Genomic DNA, 12,273 nt, shown 5'->3' on the forward strand with positions numbered 1-12,273 from the left:
GCCTGGGGAAAGAAACTGTCTCAGTCTCTCTGTTTTCGCTGCATGACAGCGGAGGCGATTGCCTGATCGCAGCAGTACAAACAGTCCGTTATTGGGGTCATGGGAATCCTTCATGATCCTACAGGCTCTGGTTCTGCACCTCCTGGTGTTTAACTCCTGCTGGGGGAGGGAGAGTAGTTTCTGTAGTACGTTCAGCCAGCCGTACAACTCTCTACAGAGTCCTCCTGTCCTGGGGCAGAACCGTTGCCAAACCAGGCCGCATACCTGTCAGGATGGTCTCGTCAGCTCCAGAGTAAAAGGATCTGAGGATGCCCAGGGAGACTCTGAATTAACCTAAGCTACCTTAGGTGGTATAGGCACTGCCTTGCCTTTCTCACCACAGTGTCAATGTGTCTTGACCATGTCAGAACATCTGTGATGTGGACTAGCAGGTATTTGAAACTGCTCACCCTATCCACGGTAGTCCCATTAATCCACAGTGGGGTATTCATCCTCAGTTGGTGTCCTTTCCTAAAGTCCACAATCATCTCCTTGGTTTTTGTGACATTCATGAAGAGGCAGTTCTCCAGACACCAGAGTGTCAGGTCCGCCACTTCATCCAGGTAGGCTATCTCCCGTCATTGTCAGAGTTCAGCCCCACCATGACTGCTCTCTGCATCAATTTCTTAGCCATGTGTGGGATGAACATCACAAGACTCATGGGTTTGGGCTTTTGGGAATCCATTTTCTTTATGTTGGGCCAAGGGTCACATTTCCACAGGGCGTGAAATGGATTGGATATCTCTCTCTCGATTACAATTACATTAGGGCATTTAGCAGACGCTTTTATCCAAAGCGACTTACATCAGTTGATACACACATTGACAAACCGACAGCAGAGTCAACCATGCAAGGCGACAGCCAGCTCGTCGGGAGCAGTTAGGGTTAAGTGTCTTGCTCAGGGACACATCAACACTCTAGGAGGTAGGAGGAGCTTGAGATCGAACTAGCAACCTTTCGGTAACAAGACAACTGCTCTAAGCCGTCTCTCTCTCTCTCTCTGGCCAAGATACCAACTGATATAGATATGTAGTATAAGATGATAATTATTTACATATAACTACTTGATATATATGTAGTCATTTTGGACTTTGAGAACCTTGTTAGATTTCAGCTTATTTCTAAACTGTTCGGACAGACTCTGCGTTGTGTATTTTCAGTCGTAGTAGTAATTCTTGAAGTCGAAATCAAAGCAGCTTGACAGGTTGGATCAGAGGGTTGAATAGATGGTTTATTCCAGGATGTAATACAGCGAGATACAGACTTAGGTTGAATAATCTATAGTGGACCCGGTGGTCGATGACTTGTTCCTTGGCTGTCGAACCCTCTTCTCGTCGAACCAAAGGGTTGGGCGAGTATTATACAAAAAGGGGATACATGAATAACACGTGAACAGACACACTCTCAGCCTTGATAAGGTATCTGGCCCTGGCTATGTCCCGGAGGACCAGGTCGGTTCAACCTTGTTGAAACATAACAATGGCAGAATGTTGGAGATAACACCTTGTAACAGTAAGAGAGGCCCTGGCCTGTCCCGAGACTAGAAATGTGAACAAAAGAGAGACACTAAAATACACCAATATTCTACATTCTACAATCACTGTAGGTTCGTCTCCAGGTCTCCATGAAACCCTGGCTCTGCTCACCTCTCAGCTCCACCCCGACGCAAACCCCGACCAGGACCTGCTCTTCCTCCAGGACGTGTTCTCGGAGAGAAGCATTGCTTACCTCATGAAGGTATGGTCCCCATGTTGTACACAGTGGTGGGTAAGTTACTTAAAAAAAGTAATTAGTCACAGTAACTAGTTACTTCTCCCAAAAATTAACTCAATTAGTTACTCTGTTACAAATTAAAAGTAACTATTGCGTTACTTTCAAGTACATTTTTAAATGCTCAAATGTGTCAAAGAACTTGGACCCCACCTCCACCCCTCTTTAACGGAACTCAAAATACATGTGCATGTTCATGCAAGGAAGCATTGAATGCATGGAAGCATGTTACCTTGAAAGATGTTTGAATAAGTTTGAATTACTTGAGAACGACGTGGAGAGGCATTCATGATTACACTCGTTCCTTTATCTTCTTGGAGGGAAAAGTAATGGCTATCCTTCCATTTCAAGAAGGTTTTTTTGGGTTTATTTGGGCTCACCATTCCTGTTTTTCGTTGACTCACTTGTGTCGTTGTGTGTCCGCCTATGTGCTCTTTCGAAGTTGTGTAAACAACACCCGCCAAACACTACTTCTGATTCACTATCATGAAATTTTACTGTACCTCAGACAATCGTCATCGTTTATGCGATTGTCTCGTGCTCATTAACCAAGGAAGAACAGTAAAGAGGGATCTAGTTGGTCTAATGAAAAAACAGCTCAGCTCAAAACTGAAAGTGTCGAACCAAGGCGGGGTCAGGGTTTTTTAAAGAGGGCGTCAAAATTGGTTATTTAGCTATTCAACATTTACACTGATATTACTCTGAGTAATTTAACAGATGCTGTAATCCAAGGTGATGAAGTAGTTCACATAGTATTAACAAAAAAACTGTTGGTGGTTTGATATCCAGCTGAAACATGATGGAATACGTCACAAGCTCAACTCATAACGTCGTGCCTCAACCCCTGTCTGTCTGCTCTACTTCATCCAGATTCATGGTAAGCTGAAGCTGTATGAGAAGCAAAGCCCGGTGCCGGTCCTCCACAATGCCTCCTGTCTGGTGGAGGACGTAAGTACAGTTTGTTGTGACAAAGCAAATCACACAACATTAACAACATGTACGATCATGGAGACGTATGGAGAAATGAAACAGGTTATTTATCTGACTAGCTGGCGGACGAGCTGCACTGCGGACCCATGGAGAGTGATGAGAGAGAGCTGCTCTACCTTCTGAACACACCCCACCTTAAGGTACCCTAGTATACTGCTACTACTGAACACAGCCCACCTTAAGGTACCCTAGTATACTGCTACTACTGAACACAGCCCACCATAAGGTACCCTAGTATACTGCTACTACTGAACACAGCCCACCTTAAGGTACCCTAGTATACTGCTACTACTGAACACAGCCCACCTTAAGGTACCCTAGTATACTGCTACTACTGAACACAGCCCACCTTAAGGTACCCTAGTATACTGCTACTACTGAACACAGCCCACCTTAAGGTACCCTAGTATACTGCTACTACTGAACACAGCCCACCTTAAGGTACCTGCTGTGTGTGTGTGTGTGTGCTTGCGTGCGTGTGCGTGCTTGCGTGCGTGTGTGCGCACGTGTGTGTGTGCATGCGTCACGCCGGTAGGCAGCACGCCGGCATGCCGCACCAACAAACATACAAGTATAACATCTCGCCCGTTGTAACTGCCATCGTTAATGCAGCAGAGAAAGATATACTTTAGACATTAGTATCTAACATGTGCCTGGTCACACGGATTGCCTTCAAACAAGCCCTGGCCAGTGGCCGCATCTACAAACCACTGAGGCAAACCCATGATACCGTGGTGAAGTTTGTTTGAAGTTGGATATTCGACAGATATTCGGCCATTAATTTCCTATGGAAAATTACTTTTTGCTCAATAGCTCCCGAGTTATGGGACCCAGAGGCCCCAGACCAATTTAGACCTGTTCTACTATGTGGTACTAACAACACACACCTCACAGAAAATTAATATTTTGCTCCTCCTATTTTATTTAAATATTTTAAGAATCCCATTCATTTCCTATGGAAGACGGCTTTTTGCTCAATAGCTTCCGAGTTATGGGACCCAGAGGCCCCAGACCAATTTAGACCTGTTCTACTATGTGATAATAACAACACACACCTCACTAAAAATTAATATTTTGCTCCTCCTATTTTATTTAAATATTTTAAGAATCCCATTCATTTCCTATGGAAGACGGCTTTTTGCTCAATAGCTTCCGAGTTATGGGACCCAGAGGCCCCAGACCAATTTAGACCTGTTCTACTATGTGGTACTAACAACACACACCTCACTAAAAATTAATATTTTGCTCCTCCTATTTTATTTAAATATTTTAAGAATCCCATTAATTTCAGTGTTTCCCCCACGTTCACACAGCAGCGGCGCGTCGCCGCTGCTGAATTTTCTCCGCCGCTGCAATAAAAATCCTTCTCCTAATTATTTTAATTTTTTTTATACGTAGCTCCTTTTAGAAAATGTACAGCGCGTAACGTCAATTGCGCAGCACGCGGCACATCGTCACGTAACCAACATCAAAGAAAAATACACAGCGAGTGTGGCAGTTGTTGGCAGTAGGCTACCCTACACGGTTGCAAAGTTACATTGATTCTAGCAGTTGCGAGTGAAGCGGAAGATCGAAGAAAGAAGGAAAGAGAGACAGAGAGAGAGAGACAGACAGACAGACAGAGAGAGAGAGAGACAGACAGAGAGAGAGAGAGAGAAAGTAAGTTGCTAAAATGTGTCGCTACATGACCACCAGTGTTAAAAACCCTCTGAGCCCAATCATTTTATTGTATCTATAAACCGCAACCTGCCGTTTTTCCTCTAGTATTGTGTGTGTGTGTGTGTGTGTGTGTAGGCCTATGTGTGTGTGTGTGCGTATTGTCGCTCTTTTTGGGATCACTCATAGCCTTTACAGGAGCTTATATCCAGTCAGGAATTTATAGCCTAGGTATTTTCGGGAACTTTGAAAAATTAATCCATACTGTTAGATCCGATGTTGTTCTTTATTGCCATATAAAATCTGTTTACATCGCGTATTTTAGTTAGGGATTTATGCTAATCGCCTGTAAGCATGTGGGCATTAGCATAAATGCAGGGAACAAACCTAAGGACTTCTTAAAAGATCATGAATAGTTTCTATTATGTATAACTTATATTTATTTTATAATTTTCTCATCACTTTTTGACTCCCAAGACTAAGAAGAAGTGTTTTAAGCAATAACAAGCTTATCATCGCTCTCTTGTCCTCTTCCCCTGACTCTCACTGTCTCACATAGGAGCTGAGCTCACCTGAGGTCTATTTGTAGTGCTAAGGCTCACACTGATTGGTATTCAATTAGCTTTATTTTTTATTTTTCAGGTGTGTGAGTCTGTGTTCTTTTCAAATTTTTGTTAGGTTTATAATTTAAAAAGATGTGTTTTGCCCATTGTTGCAGGGGATTTCATTTTTGAACAAAGTGTCTTATGTAAAAAACAGTTATGCTTTGGGCATAGCAACCATGTTTAGTGTTTAAGCATTAGGCAAAAATCTGTAAATAAATTGTGCAAATTATATTTGCGTTGTGGCATTTTTTGTTTAAATATTACTACACAAAAATATAAAAATCTGTAAATGAAGACACAAAAGGCAAAGTTACAACACCAATAATCCCATCTACAGTAATACACAGGACTGTTTGAATAGGATTTAAGTGCAAATTCTCCTCTCAAAGTGCACCAGATTCATGCATTCCAATGTAAAGGATACAAAAAAAATTCGGCTAGGGGGGCATGCCCCTGGACCCCCCTAGAGGGATCGGGGACCACACCACCGCTGCTGAAAAAAATCCTGCGGGAAACAATGAATTTCCTATGGAAGACGGCTTTTTGCTCAATAGCTTCCGAGTTATGGGACCCAGAGGCCCCAGACCAATTTAGACCTGTTCTACTATGTGGTACTAACAACACACACCTCACTAAAAATTAATATTTTGCTCCTCCTATTTTATTTAAATATTTTAAGAATCCCATTCATTTCCTATGGAAGACGGCTTTTTGCTCAATAGCTTCCGAGTTATGGGACCCAGAGGCCCCAGACCAATTTAGACCTGTTCTACTATGTGGTACTAACAACACACACCTCACAAAAAATTAATATTTTGCTCCTCCTATTTTATTTAAATATTTTAAGAATCCCATTCATTTCCTATGGAAAACGGCTTTTTGCTCAATAGCTTCTGAGTTATAGGACCCAGAGGCCCCAGACCAATGTTGACCTGTCCTACTATGTGGTACTAACAACACACACCTCACTAAAAATTAATATTTTGCTCCTCCTATTTTATTTAAATATTTTAAGAATCCCATTCATTTCCTATGGAAGACGGCTTTTTGCTCAATAGCTTCCGAGTTATGGGACCCAGAGGCCCCAGACCAATTTAGACCTGTTCTACTATGTGGTAATAACAACACACACCTCACTAAAAATTAATATTTTGCTCCTCCAATTTTATTTGAATTTTTTAAAAATCCCATTCATTTCCTATGGAAAACGGCTTTTTGCTCAATAGCTTCCGAGTTATGGGACCCAGAGGCCCGAGACCAATGTTGAACTGTCCTACTATGTGGTACTAACAACACACACCTCACTAAAAATTAATATTTTACACCTCCAATTTTATTTGAATTTTTTAAAAATCCTATTCATTTCCTATGGAAAACGGCTTTTTGCTCAATAGCTTCCGAGTTATGGGACCCAGAGGCCCCAGACCAATTTAGACCTGTTATACTACATGGTACTAACAACACACACCTCCCTAAAAATAAATATTTTGAACCTCCTATTTTATTTGAAATTTTTAAAAATCCCATTCATTTCCTATGGAAAACGGCTTTTTGCTCAATAGCTTCCGAGTTATGGGACCCAGAGGCCCCAGACCAATTTAGATCTGTTCTACTATATGGTACTAACAACACACACTTCACAAATAATTTATATTTTGCACCTCCTATTTTATTTGAATATTTTAAGAATCCCATTAATTTCCTATGGGAAATTTCTTTTTGCTCAATAGCTTCCGAGTTATAGGACCCAGAGGCCCCAGACCAATGTTGAACTGTCCTACTATGTGGTAACCACAACACACACCTCACTAAAAATTTATATTTTGCACCTTCTATTTTATTTAAATATTTTAAGAATCCCATTCATTTCCTATGGGAAATTGCTTTTTGCTCAATAGCTTCCGAGTTATGGGACCCAGGCACCCCAGACCAATGTAGACCTGTCCTACTATGTGGTACTAACAACACACACCTCACTAAAAATTAATATTTTGCACCTCCTATTTTATTTAAATATTTTAAGAATCCCATTAATTTCCTATGGGAAATTGCTTTTTGCTCAATAGCTTCCGAGTTATGGGACCCAGGCACCCCAGACCAATGTAGACCTGTCCTACTATGTGGTACTCACAACACACACCTCACTAAAAATTAATATTTTGCACCTTCTATTTTATTTAAATATTTTAAGAATCCCATTCATTTCCTATGGAAAACGGCTTTTTGCTCAATAGCTTCTAAGTTATGGGACCCAGAGGCCCCAGACCAATGTGGACCTGTCCTACAATGTGGTAATAACAACACACACCTCACTAAAAAATAAATATTTTGCACCTCCTATTTTATATGAATTTTTTAAAAATCCCATTCATATCCTATGGAAAACGGCTTTTTGCTCAATAGCTTCCGAGTTATGGGACCCAGAGGTCCCAGACCAATTTAGACCTGTTCTACTATGTGGTACTAACAACGCACACCTCACTAAAAATTTATATTTTGCACCTCCTATTTTATTTGAATTTTTAAAAAATCCCATTCATTTCCTATGGAAAACCAACACAGTCTCACTCCGAGAACGTCAAATACCGACTGTTGGCAAAGGCACTTTAGCGTCGGTGACTGACGGGAAAGAGAAATGTGCATTTTACTTTCATAATCGTCGTTCGGCGAACGTGAAGGATGTTTGGTTTGATAGTTATGACGAACAATATTTCATTAGTCTCCACATAATTATAATAACATGGTTGATATGATGTTACTGAAACCAGCAGCTCGCATTCCGTTTAAATCATGGGTATGAAACCATTGTCATTGCTGGTTATGTAAGGGATAATGTAGTATAGAACGCCGGCCATTATCGGGCGATAATGGCCGGCGTACAGGCATCCCGGGCTCACGAAAATAGGTGACACTGTCACGTTATTTAATCTATTGAAACGTGATTAGGTACACGTATTTTCTAAATGTTCGTGTCAAAAAGCACAATTTTCAAACTCATGCATATCAATTGGAAGTATTTGTCGTGATTTGTCACTAAGCACGACTTCCATCTAAGGTTCTGTCTGGGAGCGTTCTCCCTATTGTCCCTTAAGGAGCTCCGTACAGAACATTTATTGTTAAAAATTGTCTGTGATAACTAAGAAGATGACAGCTTTTCCAGTCTCACCAATATGCGCACAGATCGCACGGTTTGACACTTTCAAAATGCGTGCAGTACATACGCCAAATTACCATTTTGCGTGCATATGATACGCAAAACCCAGCATTAACTACTGTGGAGGGCGGATACGTCCATTTCGCGTGCATATGATACGCAAAACCCAGCATTAACTGAATGGGAAATGCAATATTTTAGGACAGATTCACCATTAAACGTGTTTCTAATGACATTTCTAGCGAGAAATGTACTTTTCCCTTGAATAATCTTCAGTCAGTGAATGTGTATGATCTTTATTAATCTTTATTATCTGAATGGGAAATGCAATATTTTAGGACCGATTCACCGTTAAACGTGTTTCTAATAACATCGAGAAACATACTTTTTACTTGCATAATCTTCAGTCAGTGATTGTGTCTGATCTTTAGTTTTATAGTTATTAGGAAGATTTTATCGGCTCGCTCGCATGTTTCAACGACGTCAGGTTGTTAGGGACACTGTTTTCACTAAACTAGCAACTCACGTGTTTCCTGCGTATGTGTTATTAAACCATTACTTTATGTAACTTTTAATGATATCATCTTGTTAGAAACACGTTTATCTGAGAGCCAACCCAGTCGCCAAAAGCATACGTTGACAGTGTACGTTTTCGTGAACACTGGATTACGTCGCATTTCAACATAAATAGAGTGTCACACACACACACACACACACACACACACACACACACACACACACACACACACACACACACACACACACACACACACACACACACACTGCATTTCGCTGCAAAATAAATAAATAAATACAAAGGCAGAATAAAGAATAAATTCATTCATTATCATTCAACTTCAACATGTGTTATTACAGTGTAGTGGTGGATGGATGACGTATGTTGGCCAACCCGGAAGTGAGCGTCGCCCTGGGTTCCCTGGACAAAAAGCCAACGGGTTTATCCATTTGATTTTGGATTATTGCAGAAAAATTTGCATCTTTGAAGCCCCTCCTCAAAAACTGAAAATAAATAAAAATAACTGTGCTCCAAAGAAAGAAATGTAAACCAATGCATTCCGAATGGGAGTGTTTCTCCGATTTTTCCATGCTACACAGAACGAAATGTAAACCCATGCAAATAAAGACTTCATGGTCATAATCATTTAAATATCATTAATCTCCTGAGGGTGGTATTCTATTTTTTTCAACGGGGCTGAATCCAGTCACTTGACCGTCATGGTTGCTATGGTGGTTGCTATCGACCAGCCCCTCTAATCCTTACATGGCTCTAAAAACCACGCGGCAAATGAGCTGCCGTAAATTGTGTTGTTTTTGTCGTAAACTAGGGTCCGATGGTTAAAAACAGATATTCCAAGGTATCCTTAAAAGGCAGCTTGGATGTTTTTATTTTCTGCAGTTTAGACTTCTTCTATAACCTATTTTTGAAAGCAAAACACCAAGCTCATTGATTTAACGAGGCAGGGTTATTTGAAACAATTTATTCAATAAATATTTATGAGAGGTCATTCCTTCTCCTGAGTTTTCTTCCTATTTATGTCTAGTGTACAACCCTACTGTCCACAAGCATCACCACCCCCCCTCCCCATATGGATTTGGAGAATTGTTGCCACGTCCCAGTGGTGGAGGTATCATATATATGAAAGAGGGCATTCAATTATACTACAATGATCAATTAGGAGGCCGAAGCCCTAAAGGAAGTGATGCAATAGGTGACTGGGTCGACAACATTTAAGTAAGCTTTACTTTGAGGCCTCTTATATATCAAAGGGGGTCTCAAAGGACGCATACGCTTCAACCTGTGGCTCCAGCCCAACAGGAAATGACTCAGCAAGTGCTCCATCTCGTTGCACCTGCACCCAGCGGCTCGCTTGCAAGATTTTGGCCTGAAGTTATTCCCAGACCTACACCGTAGCCATCCAACCTGCATATAACCTCGTTAAATCAATGAGCTTGGTGTTTTGCTTTCAAAAATAGGTTACAGAAGAAGTCTAAACTGCAGAAAATAAAAACATCCAAGCTGCCTTTTAAGGATACCTTGGAATATCTGTCTATTTTTTAACCATCGGACCCTAGTTTACGACAAAAACAACACAGTTTACGGCAGCTCCTTTGCCGCGTGGTTTTTAGAGCCATGTAAGGATTCGAGGGGCTGGTCGATAGCAACCACCATAGCAACCATGACGGTCAAGTGACTGGATGCAGCCCCGTTGAAAAAAATAGAATACCACCCTCAGGAGATTAATGATATTTAAATGATTATGACCATGAAGTCTTTATTTGCATGGGTTTACATTTCGTTCTGTGTAGCATGGAAAAATCGGAGAAACACTCCCATTCGGAATGCATTGGTTTACATTTCTTTCTTTGGAGCACAGTTATTTTTATTTATTTTCAGTTTTTGAGGAAGTGCTTCAAAGATGCTAATTTTTCTGCAATAATCCAAAATCAAATGGAAAAACCCGTTGGCTTTTTGTCAAGGGAACCCAGGGCAACGCTCACTTCCGGGTTGGCCAACATACGTCATCCCTCCATCACTATACTGTAATAACACATGTTGAAGTTGAATGATAATGAATGAATTTATTCTGCCTTTGTATTTATTTATTTATTTAGCAGCGAAATGCAGTGTGTGTGTGTGTGTGTGTGTGTGTGTGTGTGTGTGTGTGTGTGTGTGTGTGTATAACACGCTATTTTATGTTGAAATGCGACGTAATCCAGTGTTCACGAAAACGTACACTGTCAACGTATGCTTTTGGCGACTGGGTTGGCTCTCAGATATACGTGTTTCTAACAAGATGATCATTAAAAGTGACATAAAGTAACACAAACGCAGGAAACACGCGAGTTGCTAGTTTAGCGAAAGCATCGTCCCTAACAACCTGACGTCGTTGAAACATGCGAGCGAGCCGATAAAATCTTCCTAATAACTATAAAACTAAAGATCAGACACAATCACTGACTGAAGATTATGCAAGTAAAAAGTATATTTCTCGCTAGAAATGTTATTAGAAACACGTTTAACGGTGAATCGGTCCTAAAATATTGCATTTCCCATTCAGATAATAAAGATTAAGAGAGAGAGAGAGAGAGAGAGAGAGAGAGAGAGAGAGAGAGAGAGAGAGAGAGAGAGAGAGAGAGAGAGAGAGTTGTGTTTCATGTTTGTGTGTTGGTGTGTGTGTGTGTATCCGTGTGCTGGTGCCATTTGATGCAGAGGAAGTGGCGTAGAGCGTGGGGCGCGTTGGAGTTTGAAGCCTGTGGGACCAGTGGGAGAGCGAAGCGTCCTGGGCGGATGGGATGGGGGCGGTGTTAGTAGTGGATGTTGCTGGTGGGTGGGTGGGTGTGGGGGGGGGGTGCTGGGGCCTCAGTAGGCCTGACCCATCTCCACCAGTCAGTGAAGATCATACACATTCACTGACTGAAGATTATTCAAGGAAAATGTGCATTTCTCGCTAGAAATGTCATTAGAAACACGTTTAATGGTGAATCTGTCCTAAAATATTGCATTTCCCATTCAGTTAATGCTGGGTTTCGTGTATAGGCACGCGAAATGGACGTATCCGCCCTCTACAGTAGTTAATGCTGGGTTTTGCGTATCATATGCACGCGAAATGGTCATTTGGCGTATGTACTGCACGCATTTTGAAAGTGTCAAACCGTGCGATCTGTACGCATATTGGTGAGACTGGGTTGATTATCACAGACAATTTTAAGTAGAAACGGGTGGCCAAAAGCTGTCATATTCTTAGTTATCACAGACAATTTTTAACAATAAATGTTCTGTACGGAGCTCCTTAAGGGACAATAGGGAGAACGCTCCCGGACAGAACCTTAGATGGAAGTCGTGCTTAGTGACAAATCATGACAAATACTTCCAATTGATATGCATGAGTTTGAAAATTGTGCTTTTTGACACGAACATGCAAGCTGCTGGTTTCAGTAACATCATATCAACCATGTTATTATAATTATGTGGAGACTAATGAAATATTGTTCGTCATAACTATCAAACCAAACATCCTTCACATTCGCCGAACGACG

General features: G+C 41.2%; 1 protein-coding gene across 1 annotated transcript in view; it reads left to right on the forward strand.

Moving 5' to 3' along the window:
- The window catches only part of LOC132446510 (MAGUK p55 subfamily member 3-like), a 64,944-nt gene that overhangs the window by 17,321 nt on the left and 35,350 nt on the right, over positions 1-12,273 (forward strand). The window contains exons 3-5 of the mRNA XM_060036841.1: positions 1,658-1,776; positions 2,680-2,757; positions 2,859-2,939. Of these exons, the coding sequence (XP_059892824.1) occupies positions 1,658-1,776; positions 2,680-2,757; positions 2,859-2,939 (278 nt within the window). The remainder of the gene's footprint in view (positions 1-1,657; positions 1,777-2,679; positions 2,758-2,858; positions 2,940-12,273) is intronic.

This window comes from Gadus macrocephalus, chromosome 18, assembly GCF_031168955.1.
Source record: "Gadus macrocephalus chromosome 18, ASM3116895v1".
In the NCBI taxonomy this organism is placed as follows: domain Eukaryota; kingdom Metazoa; phylum Chordata; class Actinopteri; order Gadiformes; family Gadidae; genus Gadus; species Gadus macrocephalus.